General features: G+C 37.4%; 1 protein-coding gene across 1 annotated transcript in view; it reads right to left on the bottom strand.

Annotated features, from left to right (window-relative positions):
- Nucleotides 1–19,487, bottom strand: part of RERG (RAS like estrogen regulated growth inhibitor) — a 114,448-nt gene that overhangs the window by 2,875 nt on the left and 92,086 nt on the right. Inside the window, exons 3-4 of the mRNA XM_035028156.1 lie at nt 10,097–10,153; nt 419–492 (exon numbers count right to left, since the gene is read on the bottom strand). Coding sequence (XP_034884047.1) covers nt 419–492; nt 10,097–10,153 — 131 coding nt within the window. The remainder of the gene's footprint in view (nt 1–418; nt 493–10,096; nt 10,154–19,487) is intronic.

Below are 19,487 nucleotides of genomic sequence, written 5' to 3'. Positions count from 1 at the left end.
TATGAAACTCTTAAGGATTCATCTTATACATAGGCATATAAGGCTCTGAGGACCTCCCCAGTAAAAATACCTGTTTAACTCGATCAGAGCATTTCAAAATACTTAACCATGAACCTCTTAATATTTTGCCATCCCCCCAAAATATATGTGGGTAATTCTATTCTAGATGATGTCATGTCAATATTACAGTATCATCAATCCTCCCCCGACCCCACCGAAGTACTGGGTAATTTATATAAGGATGCATACATAAGCTGTTTCAAATGTTAGTATGTAAATAACTAGATAATTAAAGAAAAAAGTCTTTAGACATTATTAGTTAATTGGAGGAAAATGTCTTAATTTTTTTCATAGTATGCATGTACTCATCTCATATTTATTTGATCCAGAAAACATTTTAGCTGAAACCCTTATTCACCTGACCAGCAGTATCTAGTATCTCCATGGTGACAACTTCATCATCAATGGTTGCTTGGTGTCGGTAAGTTGATTCTGAGAGAATGAGCAAAAAAAGAAGGTAAAAAAGTAAATCAGTGCATGATTTTATTTGATCCTTAAATTACAAAGTAGTCCCAGTAGTATGTCTGTTTGTATCACATAAGGAAATGTGCATCCTGGGCAGGAGAGGATGGACATGCAAGAATGTGCCAGCTCTCTGAGCTCCTGGAAGTCCAGGTTCTCATGGGGGAGCCACAGACTTTCAGGGTATAGCATGGGAGAATCTCCATGTCTCTTTGCTCATTTTATTCTCCTATGAGGCCAGCTTCCTGGTGTCTAAAATAAGACCTCTACATCCTAGACTGAGAAAGTGATTCCCACAAAATGCATGCTACCTTGATACCCCTAAAATCCAGTTTCAGGAAATCACTGGTAATGATTGTTCTTGACAAGATGACATACAAGCAGGAGCTGTTCATTTCCTTCAAGAACTCAAACTTGGAAATATATTTGACAACAGGGGAAGTGGATAGCCATCCATGTGAAAAATGAGCATGTAAAGCTATAAGAAACCCTCATGGTGGTAGAAGGCTGTTGGGTCACATGTTTGGGGGGTGTGAGGAAAGTGGAAGAGGGCTGGGCCACATGGAGGAAGATGCAACAAAGGAGAGTTCTCCTGCTCATGTTCCCTCTTCAAGGTAGAAAAATGACAACTGTGCAGTACCAGCTGTAGGCTGGTAGGTTAATATCAGAGTGGTCCCCAAACTCTACTGGGGTGAGTAGAAGTCAGCAGATGCAAGAACTTTGGGTGGTCTGGGTGTGCCTTTCACCACATGAAATGGAAACCAGGGGTTAAAATAAATACTAACTGGTCCTGCTCTGTATGAAAACTAGAACAGTTGAAATACCGAGCTCAATAAATGATTGACCGAGCCAGTGAAGGTCAGCTTGAGGAACTCTTCCAGAAGGCATCAGTATATGATAAGAAGAAGAAAAATGTAAAAGTAAAATATAAGAGAGATGGATAATAGAAATAGACATGTTATTGTCTCTTATAAAATGAGCCTCAAAGAGAATAAAATACACAGGGGCTGAAAATATTTGAAGCTATAATAACTGAGAATTTCCCAGGATGAAAGGCCTTAAAACAGTTCAGATCAAAAGGACACACCAGGAAAAAAGTCCCATATATAAAACAATCACAGCAAAATTTAGGGATATCAATGATAAAGAAAAATTTTATAGGATCTATGAAAAAAAGCACATCACCTACAGAAGAACATGGCTCAGATTGACATTAGACTTCTCACCAGCAAAACTGGATTTGAGATCCCAATGGAGTAAAACAAAGCAATCAAACCACATAGAAAGCAATCAAGAATTACAATTCTAGATGATACCAATATATGGGGGGGAGGGGAGAGACAAGAGGCAGATTTGAGTGAGCTAATGTAGTTGTCTTACTCCTGAAAATGACATCATAAGAAAGAAGAGAAGTGACTTAAGTATTCAACTCAAATTAGAAGAGGAGCATAGAATAAATCCAAAAAGATATGAGGAAAGAAGTAAAAGAGAAAATCATAGAAGAAACAATTACCCAAGTTTAAGAGAACCAAAGCATGGGGCTTGAAAGGATTTTTAAAAAGAGGTGCGGAATAGAGATAAAAATCTGGCAATACTGACTTGTAAATTAAAAGAGAAGGAGCAATCAAACACAATTTTGCATAAAAGAAGAAATAACTACATATTCTGATGAAATGAAAATAAAATAATATTATGAACTGTATACCAACAAATTTCAAACCCTGATAAATTCTCGGATTAAAAAATGCATGGATGGGTGCAGTGAGAACTAGAACACTTAACTCGGTCAGTAACTAGTAAGTAACTTAGATGTTAATTGTAGATCTCTTCTGATCATAAAAAGCAACTGCTTCCAATTGGTTTTAAAGGAGATTTCTATAAATATTAAACAAGTTGTTCTAGAAAATAGAGGAAGGATAGTCATCCGATTCCTTTTGTGGGGCATTATGCTGACTCTAATAAGAAGTATTACAAGAGTAATAAGAGAAAAAAGAAAAGACAATTGTAAGGTCACTTCGTTCTTGAACATAGATTCATAAATCCTAAATAAAATATTATCCAATTGAATCCAATTAGTGTAACAAGAAAAGTACATCACGATCAGTTAGGGTTTATTTCAGAAATTCAAAGAGTGTTTAAAATCTATCAATGCGAGGAGGAGGAGCCATTTGCAACTACGTGGATGGAACTGGAGGGTATTATGCTGAGTGAAATAAGTCAATCAGAGAAAGACATGTATCATATGACCTCACTGATATGAGGAATTCTTAATCTCAGGAAACAAACTGAGGGTTGCTGGAGTGGTGGGGGGTGGGAGGGATGGGGTGGCTAGGTGATAGACATTGGGGAGGGTATGTGCTATGGTGAGTGCTGTGAATTGTGTAAGACTGTTGAATCACAGACCTGTACCTCTGAAACAAATAATACATTATATGTTTTTTTTAAAAAAAAAAAAAAGAAGAAGAAGATAGCAGGAGGGGAAAATGAAGGGGGGGAAATCGGAGGGGGAGATGAACCATGAGAGACTATGGACTCTGAAAAACAAACAGGGTTCTAGAGGGGAGGGAGGTGTGGGATGGGTTAGCCTGGTGATGGGTATTAAAGAGGGCACGTTCTGCATGGAGCACTGGGTGTTATACACAAACAATGAATCATGGAACACTACCTCAAAAACTAATGATGCAATGTATGGTGATTAACATAACATAAAAAAATATAAAATAAAATCTATCAATGCATTTTTTTGTTTTTATTTAAATTCCAGTTAGTTATACACCTGGTGCTCATCACAAGTGCCTTCCTTAATCCCCATGACCTATTTCCCCCATTCCCCCACCCACCTCTTCTCTGGTAACCATCAGTTTGTTCTCTATAGTTAAGAGTCTGTTTCTTGGTTTTCCTCTCTTTTTTTCCCCTTACGATCATTTGTTTTGTTTCTTAAATTCCACATATGAGTGAAATCATATGGTATTTGTCTCTCCCTGACTGACTTATTTTGCTTAGCATAATACTTTCTAGCTCCATCCACATCACTGCAAATGGCAATATTTCATTCTTGTTTATGGCTGAGTAATATTCCATTATATATACACAGCACCTATTCTTTATCCATTCATCAGTCTATGGACACTTGGGCTCTTGGATATTGTTTCTATCAATGCAGTTTAACACGGTAAAATGCTAAAGGAAAAAGAAGTACTAAACAAAAAAATCACACGATTACCTTTATAGGAAGATCTATAGAACAATGAAATTTATATAAATTTAGTGTTTATGGATACACAGAAAAAAATGCCTTTTTCAAAAAAAATATGTAATACCTAGCATATACTGCTTACTATTTGAACAAGAATTGTTCTAAATGCTTAACTCATATTAATTCATTTAATCTTCACAAATATCTCTGCAGTAGGTATTACTATTATCTCCATGTTACACAAAGATAGGGAAGCACAACAACATTTAATAACTTGCTGAAGGTCATACAGAGTAAGTGGTAAGCGGTAGAGTTGACATTGGAACTAAGGAAGATTGCCTTTGGAATGAGGCTTATACTGCTATGCTAAGCATCAAACTTATTAGATTATATACCTATGGGAAAGAGGAGGACAATGGTGTCACAGTGGGGGATGCAGGAAAAATAAAGTGAAGTCATATAAATAATTTAGATAATAATAATAGAAATATATAACATGAAAGATATAATAATGTAAAACAATATAAATGTAGTATAAATGATACAAAGGCTTTGCAAGCACATGACATGGTGCTGTGGATAGAAGAATATGATTCACTTAATTCTTTACACTTAAACTACCCAAATCACTAACCAATCAACCAACCAACCAAATCAACCTGCAAGTTTCTTTCTCATCAGGGTAGCCAGTAAGCCAGTCCTTTTATTTATTTGTTCATTATTCTGACTTTCATTTCTTCATCTCATCAACTATTTTACAGGTCTTTTTTGACCACAGCTTTTTGTTACTTTGCTACAAATATAATCTCCTACCTAAAATACAAACCGCAAAAAGGAGGCTTAACTAAGTAGCATAACCTAGCCTTCTACCTGCCATCAGCCCTGTGTCATGATCATTGCCACAAGCATGGCGCATGGCTAGAGTTTTTTCTGAACAGTAAAATTTAAAAATGAAGTTATGTTCAATATATTTTAATAAGATTTTTTTGCACTATTGTCATTCTGTTAGAATAGGTAATCTGTATGTGGTATGTACAATGATTCTCAATTCTAGAACATTCCATCCCCCTACTCTTTATGTTGAAGGGGAGATTATTATTTTGTATAATTTAACGCTCTAAAGCATGATGTATAGCAACTTCTTATCTCTAAATGTTCTCTCAGTTATTTCCTTTTGCATCTTCAGTGCCCCAGCTTGAGGAGGAGAGGCCCAGACAGTAGCATGCAGGCCCGGATCTATGCCCTTTCTGTTTCTTCCACTACTGTTCTGTGGTGGCCTTTTTAAAGGGGCTGGCATCAGCCCTGCGGCCTGGAAAACAGAGTTCTGGGCTCTCTTCCATCTCTTTACACCAAAAGTTGTCTGACAGACAGGGACATTTTTCTCCGTTGCGTCCATGATAAATAGGATATGTATTTCAACCACAGAAGGCCACAGTAGGGGGGAAATGAAATATAATGAAAATTGTATGAAGTTGTGTGATTCTTTGGCTGTTTGTTAACTGAAACGAAAATGATGGAATGCAGGAAATGAGGGAATGTCTTCCACAGACATAGCCCTGGGGAGAAGCAGTGATTTCATCGAAGCTGAGTACTGGTTTCATGCCATTTTGAGCCTTTTCTCTTTAAGCCTCTTCTCTCTCGTTAGAAATCCATATCTTCATGTAAACAGTGGAAGTATATAGCCCACACAGGCGAAATGTTGTGCCTCCATGTCTAACTTCAATGCCACTAATTCAAAAAAGATGTACGAAGCACTTTTTGGAATTAAACTCTACCGTTCATTCCAAAACAGAAGAGAAAATGTATATGTGTGTGGAGAATGGACACACTTTTTATTTTTTTCATCTAACCTAAAATGAAAATTCTGAGTCTTTTCTTTCTTTTTAAAGGGAAGGGGGTGATCATTTAAGGCATATATCTAAATGAACCAAAATAACGTATACTATAAGACCAATGTAAGTTTCAAGATGGAATTCAAGATGGTATATATTTTTAATATACTGAATTTCACTGCATATGAGCAATACATGATTTAAAACTTGCATTCAGTAACATTTTTATAAATAGAAGTAGATTTTGTATACTCTAAGAGAAGTTGATGCTCAAAGGGACGTTGTAGATGGTTAATCCTTTTACTGACTTAGCTTTTTTGCAAATTTCAACATATTAATATGGACACTCAGCCAGTACAGTAACAACAGCTGTTAGTAATGCTGATTTATGCTACAGTGGAAATTGTACTGACTTGAGTTCTATTACTGGTCTAACCACAAACCAGCCACATAATCTTGAATAAAATTTACTTCATTGGACTTGTTTCCTTATTCGTCAAATGACGATCTCAAATTTCCTTGCTGTGCCGATATTGACTAGTTCCATGAGCTGGCTAAGCACCTTTGCTTTAGTACTGAGTTCAGATAATTTGTTCTGGGTGTGTCTCTCTCTTGTATAAGCCTTTCTTTCCAAACTGAGGGTATTGTAATGCAGGAAGGAAGAGTCAATTACAAAATCCAAGTGCCAGTGGGTCTGTCTCCCGATTCCTACCCTCGGTCCTGTCTGAGTCTTTATTCGTGAGATAGAGACCCCATAATCCATTCAAACACAGAGTAGGGTGCCTCAAATATAGTAGTTATAGTGGTAAGTGCTGACATACAGTCTGTCTCTTCTTCTCCAAACATCGATCACACACACACACACACACACACACAACTATAACACCATCTAAGTCTTTGTCCATATTATCTGCCATGATCAACACTCTTTGAGGGTAATAGGACTCTCAAAAGTAGGGATTCAGTTCTTGGGGATCTAATCAGAACATGGAACCTGTTGTTCTACAATGAGAACGTTACACTCACCACCATCAGGGGGCTTCCTGGTCAGATGGTGCAAGTCCCAAACCTCACAGGCTTCAGTGCTGGTTTTCAAATGCTACTCACAGACCAGCTCTGGTCTCTGACAAACATTTCACTGGTCCACAGTGAAATGAGAAAAATGAAAGGAAAACTAAAATTGCCCAATGTAAAGAATTGAACTTTTTTTCCTTAGCTTATATCCTTCAAACCAGTTGGATGTTAAAAATATTTGCTTCTTCTACAAAACGCAAGTGCAAATAGACTATGGGTTTAGTTTTCTCTCATCCTCTCTCTCACCCTTGCTTGCATCCCTAATGGCAGTTCCTAAAATAATCCCTCTCCTTAAAAAACCAAAGAGCAAAACCCACTGAAACAAGAAGTCTGGGAGTCATTTGCTATCATAGTAGCAAACATTTCCTTCATAGATTTACTTCGGAGCAGTAGGTATTACAGTTTTAATATGTTGAATGGTGTTCATAGTCTTCAGCTTCTCAGGGAGCAATAATTCTGTCACAGGTTGAAAACACTGCACTATTAAGAAACTTTTCCCCCTTCCTTTCTTTTATTGAAGTATAATTAACATATAGTGTTATAGTATGCCCCATGTTTTTTGAGGAAGGCTCTGAATTCAGAGTTCAAGGCTGGTTTTTGCAAATATGCCACTTAGCTTTTTAATGGTGGCTTTCCTTTTCGGTGGTGGTTTTGAAACTCTATGATAGTATGAAGTCAAGCCCAGGAAATGCTTGATTCATCTTGAATCAAATAGATGGGGAACCCCTGTAGGCTAAAATACTGGTGACTTCTAGCGTGTACATGCGCGCACACACACGCACACCAGTTTCCAGGGTGAGTTAATGAAACCCTCACCTGGAAGTGAGTCATACACCTGATACTCCTGAAGTCTGATCAACGCTCTTGTTGCTTAGCAGCAGTAATCCTTTTTGAGCGGTACGGTACAAGGTCACTCAATAAAGTTTCATTGTTCTTAATGAAGGAAGCCTGTATTATAAATAACTGATGCAGGCAGATTTCTATTAACAGCAGTTGTTTTTCAGAAGGAATAAAACAAAAGGGACAATAAAACAAAAAGGAATAAAACTGATTAAAAATAGTAACATTGGTTACTGGAACATACTCAGAGAGGTAAAAAAAAATATGAGATCATTCTTTATAAGCTTCATCTTTTTGTTGAGATATACTGGGATTGCTAAGTAAAATCAGGATTTTTCTACTGAACTCCCCATAAACCATTAAGATTCTCAGGAACTTTGTAAAGCTTAGATAAGTAATGAAAATATAAGAGGAGAGTATTTATTTACGTGAAACAAACAATAGAAAGTAAATGATTTTTTAAAACCAAGTGCATTTTTGATCCAAATATATCATCTAAAGATTAGATTGTGGCTATGTTAAAAACATATTAAAAATTTTTGATGCTGAAAAACTATTTAAAAGCAAAACCAGGGACACCTTGGTGGCTCAGTTGGTTAAGCATCTGTCTTCAGCTTAGGTCATGATCTCAGGGTCCTGGGATCAAGTCCCACATCCCCACATCTGGCTCCCTGCTCAGCGGGGAGCCCGCTTCTCCCTCTCTCTCTGCCCCTCCCTCTGCTTATACTCTCTCTCTGTCAAATAAATAAAATCTTAAAAAATAAAAGCAAAAACAGAGAAGTAAAGATTAATAAATGTAGAGGCATGGTATTAGATTTTAAAAAACTGAATACCATAAAGATGTGAATCTTCTCAAAGTAATTTACAGTTTTAATGCAATTCCAATCAAAATCATGTCGTGTTATGATAGAGTTTTAAAAACTGGCCTGCAAGAATAAACTAGAAATACTAGCCAAGGTAATTGTGTAGAAAGTTAAAGAAAGAGGACTTTCTCTGCTGTGTGTCAAAATGTTCCAGAGAGCACACTTATCCAAAGAATGTGGTACTGGTGGTGGATATAAAAGGCAAATCTAGAGTTGCATCCCAGTGTAAATGATCCAATGTATTAAAAAAAAAAAAAACAGCTTTGGAAGTAGGAGGGAAAAGTGGGGACTATTTAACAAACAATAGCAGGACAATTTGTCAACTATTTGGAAACACTGTTGGATCTTCAGTCTGCACTTAGCACAAAAATAAGTCCCACATAGTTTAAAAAGTTATAAATTAAATAAACTATAAGATCAACCTGTATTCACATCTTTGTTCAGTTTTTCTTCATAGTACTTATCACTATTTGACATCTATTTGTTTATTGACTCTTCCGTCTTTACTAGACTGTTAGCTCAAAAAAGCCAGAGGCTTTTTCTTTCTGTCTGTTGATTTATCTTCAGCACCTGGAATAATCTGACACATAGGAGGCATTTAATAATATTTGTTGACTGAATGAATAAAAGCAATGAAAAGAGGCACAAAAGGGAAGAAATCTCCCTTTTAACCTGAATGTATGTAAGCCTGAAGTCATAACTGAACCAAACGAAATGAAATTTTTTAAAAAAAGGGAATAATCTTTGCCCATTTCATTATTCTGAGTAAGGCCAGCTCAGCCTGGGCTCTGTGCCTGGTAATGAAATGATGAATGCATGTTTCTCCCTCCTCCTCTGGATTCAAAGTTGTTGCCCTTTACAAAACCAGGTGGGGTCCCTGAAGCATAAAGAACAAAAACTCAAAAGGATTAATTTGGAATAAAATTTGAAGCTTAAATTAGAACCCATGGATTGTCAGCATTGTTTTGAGGATGATGACTAAGTAGGTATCTAGTAAGTACTCTGTTTTGGACTCTTCAAAAAGCCTGATGATTGCTTCATACATCAATATTATGCTGCTTTCGAGACCCACAGACACCAATTTTTGTTGCATCCTTTTTCTTTTTTAAAATAGGCTTTAATCAAACTCATTGGAGAGAAATATAGTTTATTCTTATGTTTTCCCCAAATCAGTATTTGGAAGGTTGATTTTCTTGGAATATTCCCCTCAGCATGCTAGTCTCTTCCACACCAGGTTAGCCTGGGCCACTGTGTCCTCCTTCTTCCACCAGAATGATGCTATATTTCCTGATGCGAGGGCATCGCGTTGTGCCCACTTCCTTCTTGGCTCTGGTTTAACCTGATTTCTTCCCCTATGCATGAAACTCCTGCATGGTTCTAAGCACAAGACAGCCTGAGAACATGTCCAGCTTCTTTTTTTTTTTTTTTTAAGATTTTATTTATTTATTTGAGAGAGAGAGAGAGAGAGAAAGAGCACAAGAGGGGGGAGCGGGAGAGGGAGAAGCAGACTCCCCGCTGAGCAGGGAGCCCGATGCGGGACTCGATCCCGGGACTCCAGGATCGTGACCTGAACCGAAGGCAGTCACTTAACCAACTGAGCCACCCAGGCGCCCCATGTCCAGCTTCTTTAGGAACTTCTTCGTATGATTTGATAAGGCACTCCCCAAACAGCTGGTAGGTGCCTCAAAGTGTTGCAACAGAAAATGTCATTGTCTCTTTTGGGTCATAAACTCTGACTGGAAAGGAGGAGGAAACAAAATCTGACCTACCAAGAGTGGGATCATATTCCCAGATGAACCGTTTGGTCAGGAATCTCACTACAAGAGCTGTGGGGAAAAAAAAGAGCAACATTTCAAACAAATTTGTTAATTTCCTTATAGTTTTTATCCTTGTACAGAAAGAGAAATAGCCCAGACAACTATAGGGCTTTACATTTCTTGGCATATAAACCCAATGCATTTATTTATGTTTGTTCAGGTACTTTTTCAATTCATATGGTGGCCTAAAAACTGGTATAATATTTTAATGGTGCATTAATCAAAAAGTTATATTTGTTCCTTTAGTTACAGGGTTAAAACAAACAAAAGACATCACAATGTGAAAATGCTTACATATAACATTTTTAGCAAAACAATGAATTTGGATATAAAGTATCACAAAACAGGTGTCTAAAATTTGAATATTGGTAAACAATTAACAACAGTGAGTTGAAAACATGGTGATTTTTAACTGTAATGAAAACATCACTAGCTGGTAATTTGTATTATCAAAAAAAAACAGGTATGTAAGGGGTGCCTGGATGGCTCAGTTGGTTAAGCATCCGACTCCTGATTTCCACGCGGGTCATGATCTCAGGGTTGTGAGATCGAGCCCTGTCTGGGGCTCATGTTCAGTGGGGAGTCTGCTTGAGATTCTCTCCTTCTGCCCTTCCCCCACTCGTGTGCACACACATGCTCTCTCTAAATAAAGATATAAAATCTTTAAAAAAAAAGCCCAGATATTTAAAATTATGGATTTTATTAGTGACTCATTAAAGCTCATCAAAGGTGACACTGATGAAATAGTACAGTCAGAGGTAGGGTCTGGAACCATGTGAAACACTTTACTTGCATGATCTTCTCAACCCTTATTTCATCCCTATGAGGCAGATACTATGATTGTTCCCATTTTTCAAATAAGGAAACTGAGGCTCTGAACGCTCAGCAGATTTCACCAAGCTCACTTAGCTAGTTAATGACCAAGTCAGGACTTGAGCCCAAGCAGTCTGTTTCCAAAGCCTGTGATTTATCCATTGTCCTCAACTTAAATTTAAGGCCGGGCCATCCAGATACGATTTGACTGGAAGCCAGTGACAGAAGGGGAACTGCGTAATGCGTGGGCTCCACTGTCCTTAAAACCAGTGGGACACATGCTCAACATTTTCCCATGGGTGTATTGAAAACAGCGGCTTTTAACCTTCTTAAAAATATTCTTTTGGAAAGGGGTGTCACAGACACTTTGAAAATGGAATGAAAGCTTGGAATTTTCTCCCTGGTAAAATGTATATACAAACATTTTGGCAGATAATTTCAGCAGGCTAATGAGCCCTCTGAAGACCTTCGGCGGTCTTCCTGGGATCCCACCGACCCTCACTAGAGATTCAATGTCCCCATCCAGCTGAATTCCTGAGACCAGACGAAATCCAGGTCTCCTACTCCTCCGCCATCTTGCTCCGCCTCCTAGAGATTCAATGTCTATCATATTCTATAGTTTTAAAATATCTATTATTAGAGTATTTTTATTTTTACGAAAATTCCCTGTATATAGTAGGCTTAAGATACTCCTTGAAGAAATAGAACTAGTTAGTTGGAAGTTGTGATCAGTCTGTCCTCCGTTGCCACTGTAGGATCGACAGAAGTATATCACCCCTACCACAGTGTCTTATGAGACTGTGAGAGATCATGGCGCAAATTGCAATGAGAACCTCATAAAACAGACCGCAAACATATGTGGCTTGGCTGGAGAATGAAGTAGCAATGTTCTTTCTAATTACAGAGTGTGAGTCTGAATTGAAGCCAAATATTTGCAGTGCCTAAAGTAGCAAGGCCACTGACCCTATAATACTTCCCACAGTGAGTGTACTCATGGTTTTATCTACAATTTTCAGAGTCTGTCACTGTTCACTCTCTTGAGAATGCATTTTTTTTTTTTTGCATGTAAGAAGCAGTAAGCAGTGGACAGATATTTTCTGTTTTTAAATTAGCATGTTAGTAAACACAATTGCCAACAGTATTCAGAGTTCACCTTTTGTTAGAGTACGTAGTTTTTGTTTTTGAAGATTTTATTTATTTATTTGACAGAGAGAGACACAGCGAGAGAGGGAACACAAGCAGGGGGAGTGGGAGAGGGAGAAGCAGGCTTCCCGCCGAGCAGGGAGCCCGATGTGGGGCTCGATCCCAGGACCCTGGGATCATGACCTGAGCTGAAGGCAGACGCTTAACGACTGAGCCACCCAGGCGCCTCTAGAGTATGTAGTTTTAACTCTAAAAGTTTCACCCTGAAAAATACATTTATCAGGCATCTTTAAGCAGTAAGGTAGTAAAATTAATAAAGGTTCACATAATTGAAGTTTGAACTTCCCCAATTCTAAGACCATTTAAAGTTCAATTATTTTTCAAACAAATCTTTCTAAAATGTATTTGACACTCCATTGTCTTTCAAAACTAGGTATACTGAATAAAACTGAATCTTTTTAAAATGTCCCGATCTTAGTTAACAACCTGGATTAGCGTCCTGTGCAGTTACTCAGTAGTACTTCAAGAAGCCATAGAATGGTTGAGGCAACACGATTCTAGAATGCTAGGGCTTTAAATAGTTTAGCTTTTGAATATACATATTCATACACACATACACATACCTTTGTATGGGGCAGAAGGAGAGGGAGAGGGAGAAGCAGACTCCCGGCTGAGTAGGGAGTCTGACCTGGGGCTCAATCCCAGGACCCCAGCTCCTAAGGAAGCTGTTCTGTGAATATACACAGGATTCTGGTGACCTTTGAGATGTCATGTTTGTTATTGAGAAGTTGTTCTTGTTTACTGCTGGGTTATTGGCTCAGGTTCAGAAAGCCACCTTCCAATGGGGCAATGTTGCTGGGCTTTATCAATGAAATCAATCTAAACACTCCTAGTATTTTTTTAAGAGATGCACATTATTATAGGATGGTTATTTTAACAATAGGATCATACTTTAAAAAAAATCAGTCTATTTTTTTTTAAAGATTTATTTATTTATTTGAGACAGCACGAGCAGAGGGAGAGGGAAACAAGCAGTCTCCCCACTGAGTGGGGAGTCTGATGCAGAGGTCAATCCCAGGACCCTGAGATCATGACCTGAGCCGAAGTCAAGAGTCGGATTTGTAACCGACTGAGTCACCCAGGCGCCCGAAATTCAGTCTATTTCAAATGCAGTAAAAAAACATCAAAACCACATTGAAAAATTGATGTGCTTTATGTTTATTCTTGAAAGACATGCTTTTATCTCTCTCACACACAGATTATTCATGGAAAAGACAAACGCATTGTCAATATTTTTAAGTTTTCAAAAATATTTTAATTTAAAATTAGTAAAGAACGAAAATAACTTTACATCTGTGGAAGTGGTATCTGTTAAAGGCTCTGTTACTTACACTGTGTCTGAGGTGCTTATTGACATTCACCATTTACTGAGGGAACCATAAAACCTTAGTATTATTTACCCACAGATTTGATTATAATTTTATTAGGAAATATAACTTTCGTAGGGGATATATCTTGCCATGTCTCCCCTCCTCTGCCACTACCACTCACATCACATGGTTTCACCTGTCAACGATAATACAGTGCTTCCTCAGTGGGGTCCCTCCTTCAGCTGCACCCCAACAACTCCCTCAAACTATTCTTCACGCAGCAGCCAATGTCTCTGTTAAAACTTAAACCACCTCATGCCACATCTTTTCCTCCAATTCTCCCTGACCTCATCTCATTGAATAAATATTTTTCGAGTGTCTATTCTGTATCGGGTTCTGTTTTGGGGTTTGGAATAATCCAACAAACAATTCACAGATCTCTGACCTTACAGAGCTTCTATTCTCCTAGGAGGAGACAGATAAAACATAAAAAGAAGAAAGAAGAAATAGAATACATTAGAGGTGATAAGTGCTATGGGATAAAAGAAGTGGAACAAGATAAGGGGATTTGGCATTGGGGGATGAAGGTGTAAGAGTTACTATTTAAGATAGGGTGACCAGGATAACCCTCATTGAAAAGGTGGTGTAAAAAACAGATGAGAGACGATCCCTGGGGGGAACAGTGTTTGAAGGAGAGGGGATAGCCAATGCAAAGGCCCTAAAGCAGGAATGTGTGCTTGATATGGTCAGGAAACAATAAGTAAGCCAGTGTGGCTAAATCAGAATGAGTAATAATGAGTATAGTAGGAGATGAGGTCATTTCCTGCCACTCCCCTAGCCATGAGTTCCATAAATCTACTACTACTTCTACTACTGTTAATATCACCACCACCACCACCACTAATAATAATAATAATAATAATAATAATAATAAAAACAACTGAAATGCTATTATTATTATTATTATTTTACTTGATTCTTTAGAATGTATGTTCGTGAGTGCATTACATTTGTTTAATTTATCACTGTCTTCTAGTATCTGGAACAGTGTCTGGCACATAGTAGACTGCAAAATACTTGTGGAATAGATGAAAAGGATACATCAATCCATGTCACAGCTCACTCTTCTTAGCAGTTAAATAATAAGCAGGCATTGAGAGAAGCAGGAGCACAAAACAATGCAAGAGAATTCACAACAGAACCATGCCACATTTCCATAGCTTTTTCTTGAAAGGTTATATAAATATATATTCTGAAATGCCTTCTAACGGGTATTTCATAGTCCTTCTACAAATTATACTTCTGTAGTTTATTTAATTGGTTAATGCAAAATTGATTTAATTTTCTTTTGAATACCTGTCCTCTCCATCCCAACTATCCTGAGCAAAGGTTTTCTTTCGAGGTAAAATGGTGGCATTGGTAACCTTTACTTTCACTAGCAGGCTGATGTAAGACCTTGTTTTTCCTGAAGTTTTGAGGTCTGACATATTTTATTGGTTGCAGGTAAGTTTCTGCCTTCTGAAATATCTTATTTTCTTCCCATTGCCTTGAAAACCTACCCTTCCACTAAATAAGCCAAACATGTCTAAAAGTTAATCTAGAGAAGAACATTTTGCTGAACATATTACCTACTTGAATAATTCTTCATTATATGTGGTTTATTTTTTATATTACTGGAACTGAATTCCATGATTATCTATGAAACCTGGTTTCTAACAAAATGGAAAATTCACCAAGTAGAGTTTAATCCAAGGAAATATTATTCAATGTGACATCAATGTAATAATTCAATAGGGTAATATTTCATTTATAAGCAAATGCTAAAAGGCAACATTTCTACATTAAAATAGTTATGTCATTTTAAAAAAGTAACAAGTCTGGGCTAGTTATTCAAAATAATTTCTGATGCCATTATCAAGATGAGGAAAACATCAAAAGTACCAACTGTAATGATCAAAATAATATTTTAAAATGAAAATTGATTGGATGGAATCTGTACAGCAAATCAACTTTTAGAAAGAAACGAATTTTTCAAGGTAAATGAAAACTAACACACATGATAGTCTTAAAAATTTTTTTAAATATACTCAGGAGAGATTCCGACAGAACTTTCAAATGTTATTAAAACAATTCTTGTGATGCCACTATTTTTCACTTATATAGTTTATGAAATAACATGAAATAACCTGATTAACAATGTTTATAATACAGTTGTTTTATAGAGCCTTCAGCATGTATGACCTCCTAAATATTTGTGATTATTGTTCTTCTCTATAGGTCTCTTAAAGAAGTATCCTTAATATAATAATCTAGTCCTTTTGTCTGAAGGGAACTCTCCTGACTGATGTGTATTGAATGCTCTAACATTTAAAGCAGGTTCCAATGACCTGTCCTCTTCAAACTTTGGCTTTCTCATCTATCATGTATGGATAGCAATACCACCCTGTGGCTCAGATTCGATTCCCTTGCTTCCCCTGATCCTCATACACCTCTGCCATCTGAATTTCAAGCACTTCCTGTAGCACTGCTGATGCTTACATCAGTCCTCCAGATTGCTTGTGCTACTTAATATCATGCACGTTCATCTCTTCATGCATCTAATCATGTTGTTCCTGCTGCCTTGAAGGTCTTTATCCAACTAATAAAATCCTAATCATCCTTCAAAATCTAGTTCAAATATAACCTCCTTTGTGAAACCCTTCCTTTTCGTTCTGTATCAATTAGCTATTGCTGTTGAACAAATATATCCCCAAACTCAGCAGCATGCAACAACGAGCATTTATTATGGGAAAATTATAATGTGCTTATGGAACTATGGTCAGCTGATTGTTCTGGAAAAAGCCAGCTAACGGTGTTTAAAATGGCCAGTTCAGATTTTTTTGGGATAGGAAAAGAATTTGTTTCAATTAAGAGTAGTTCAAAGAACACTGTTCTCTCTCTCTCTCTCTTTTTTTTAAAGATTTTATTTATTTAGTTGAGAGAGTGAAAGAGAGAGAGAGAGAGCATGAGCAGGGGGAGCAGCAGAGGGAGAAGGAGAAGCAGACTCCCTACTGAGCAGGGAGCCCGACGTGGGGCTGGATCCCAGGACACTGGGATCATGACCTGAGCCGAAAGCAGATGCTTAACTGACTGAGCCACCCAGGCACCCCAAAGAACACTGTTCTTCACCTGAATTCCTTTTGAATTCTGCCTGTAATCCTGGTTCACACACCCGGTGAAAACCCTTGATTTAATATATGCTCAAAGATGGTGCTTGTTTTCTCCTACATTCATATCATAATGAAAAGCTATTATGAATATGTATTAAGTGATATGTATGGTTTTCAGTCTGAAACCTGCAGGACCTTCATAAAAAATACATAGTTACTTTTAAGTTGTAAGAACTTATCTCAAAGTGTAGCTTTGAGATAGTCTTTAATGACTTTCCACGGACAGTCTGCTAAGTTTAGAACAATTATGTCGCAAAGAGTTTCAATTATTCTGTGAAAAACAAACAACTATTTTTGTTATGGGGAAAGAAGGCAAATGTGGATAATACTAGCACAATCATAGTCCACGGTGGGTTGTTAGTATACTCACAGCTTGCTATCCAAATTATTTTTCTATTTTTTTTACATTTTTCAATGTTTAATAGGATTCTTAAAGCTTAAAAATTATGTGAAGACATTATAATAAATGTACACAGTATCCTAAATGTGAAACTTCTCTAAATCAGGCTGCAGAGTAGCTCTTTTCCCCTCTTCTCCCCCTTCCCGTCACAGAATTTACAGTGTAATTACTTGGCCTGCAGAGAACAGGAGGCAGTGGGGTGTCATCCCAAGCCCACATGGGTGGCCAAATCAACATTAAATGGCTTTCAGTTTGAAGTTTATGAACTATAGGTAAAATGTTGCAATAAATAAAGTATTTGAAAAATAATAAAAAAGAAGGATGAGAGAGTTTCGTACCACTTGGGAACTGTTTTCTCCCTAAACACATCAATTTAAGCAATATCATAAAAATTAGAGTGGGAAAGCATTTAAAAATAAATGCAGTATTATTAGTATTGCTATCCACCTTCATTTAGTGAGTGTGCGCTGTTAGGTCAGGTGCTATGTGCTCTCTTTATATACGCAGTTGATCCTTGAACAACACAGGTTTGAACTGTGTGGGTCCATTTATATGCACACTTTTTCTTTTCTTTTCTTTTCTTTTTTTAAGATTTTATTTATTTGACAGAGAGAGAAAGCGAGCACAAGCAAGGGGAGCAGCAGACCAAGGGAGGAGCAGGCTCCCTGCTGAGCACGGAGCCCGATGTGGGGCTCGATCCCAGGACCCTGGGATCATGACCTGAGCCAAAGGCAGACGCTTAACGACTGAGCCACCCAGGCACCCCAATATATGCACACTTTTTTTCAATAAATACAGTACAGTACCATAAATATATTTTCTTTTCCTCACGATTTTCTTTTCTCTAGTTTACTTTATTGTAAGAATACAATATCTAATACATAACATACAAAATATGTGTTAATTGACTATTAATGGTACTGGTAAAGCTTCCGGTCAACAGTAAGCTATTACTTAAGTTTTGGGAGAGTCAAAAGTTAAACATGGATTTTCAACTGCATGGGAGGTTGGTGTCCTTCACCCCTGCATTTTTCAAGGGCCAACTGTACGTCTTTACCCTTCATTGCCCTATAGCACAGAATATATGTATATGTGTATACATATGCCTATGTATATGTATCTGTGTGCATCAGTGAAGAAATTGAAGCTCAGATTATTTACATTTCTTCCTGAAATACATGCCCACCTTTCAGTGCCTCACCCTGACTCATTTAGTGGAATCCCCCCTTTCTATAGGTGAGGAATTTGTCATCAGATAGCTGATGAGTCCTGCTGATATACTCCTCAATGGCTACTAAACTCTTATTTGGAAAAATTTGGGGCTGAAAATTATATGTACTTTACATATAGGGTGCATTTTGAAGAAAATATGTTGTGTAGTCACAAACACTGCTTTCAATGCAAAAGAAAATAATTAAAACCCTGGTACAAAATAAATCCTGAAATGTCTCTAGGAAAAAAGTGACTTTCCAGACATAAGCTCCTGAACATTCATGAGTTTCTTTTATTTTCTCCATGTGGAGCACTAACACTGTTCTTTTCATTCTGTAATCCATGGTGTATAAAAACATACACAAGACAATGTAGTCATCCTCATGATACGATTTTGCTTCATCATTTTAAAGTCATTGACTGTTTCTCTAAGGTGTCTTTTAGAGTTCATTATTATTATTTTAAATAAAATGCAGGGATCTTAACTTCTTTTGGGCACTCCATAAACACTTTCAGGCTCATTTCTTTTTTTTTTTTTTTAAAGATTTTATTTACTTAACAGAGAGAGAGCGAGGGCAGGGGGAGAGGGAGAGGGAGAAGCAGGCTTCCTGCTGAGCAGGGAGCCCGATGTGGGACTCGATCCCAGGACCCTGGGATCATGACCTGAGCCAAAGGCAGATGCTCAATGACTGAGTCACCCAGGCGCCCTCATTTCTTTTTTAAAACTTTGCACCCTTGCAAGTCCAAAAGAGCTAAACCTAGTCAGCATATTAAGTAGGTGATATAGAACTAAATCAAAAAAAGAGGAAAAGAAAGAGGTACTTAGAATGGAATAGACTCATCAATGGAGTTACAATTCATCACATAGCACTTCCTTTTTTTTTCACTCTTCAAAATTTGTTTGGTATTTTAGTTGGTCTGACACTTAGGATAGTTGGTTGCATTGTCTTTTTACATTATATGGCCATGTATACTATATTCTGACATACATGGTACACAAAATAAGATCCTTTAGGACAGTTATGCATAATACATGCAATACTGAATTTATACATTGGATCCCAGGACGTCATCACATAGCATTTCCATCTGTGGTTAAGTAGTGAAGCACCACCTCCCCTTTAAAGTCTTCCCTGGCCTTCCCAAGCCATGAATCACTACCTTTCGGCCATCAAATTGTCATGTGTTTCTTCTCT

Source organism: Mirounga leonina, unplaced genomic scaffold, assembly GCF_011800145.1.
Source record: "Mirounga leonina isolate KUSES-001 unplaced genomic scaffold, KU_Mleo_1.0 Mir_201, whole genome shotgun sequence".
In the NCBI taxonomy this organism is placed as follows: Eukaryota; Metazoa; Chordata; class Mammalia; order Carnivora; family Phocidae; genus Mirounga; species Mirounga leonina.
This window is presented reverse-complemented; position numbering and strand designations above follow the sequence as displayed.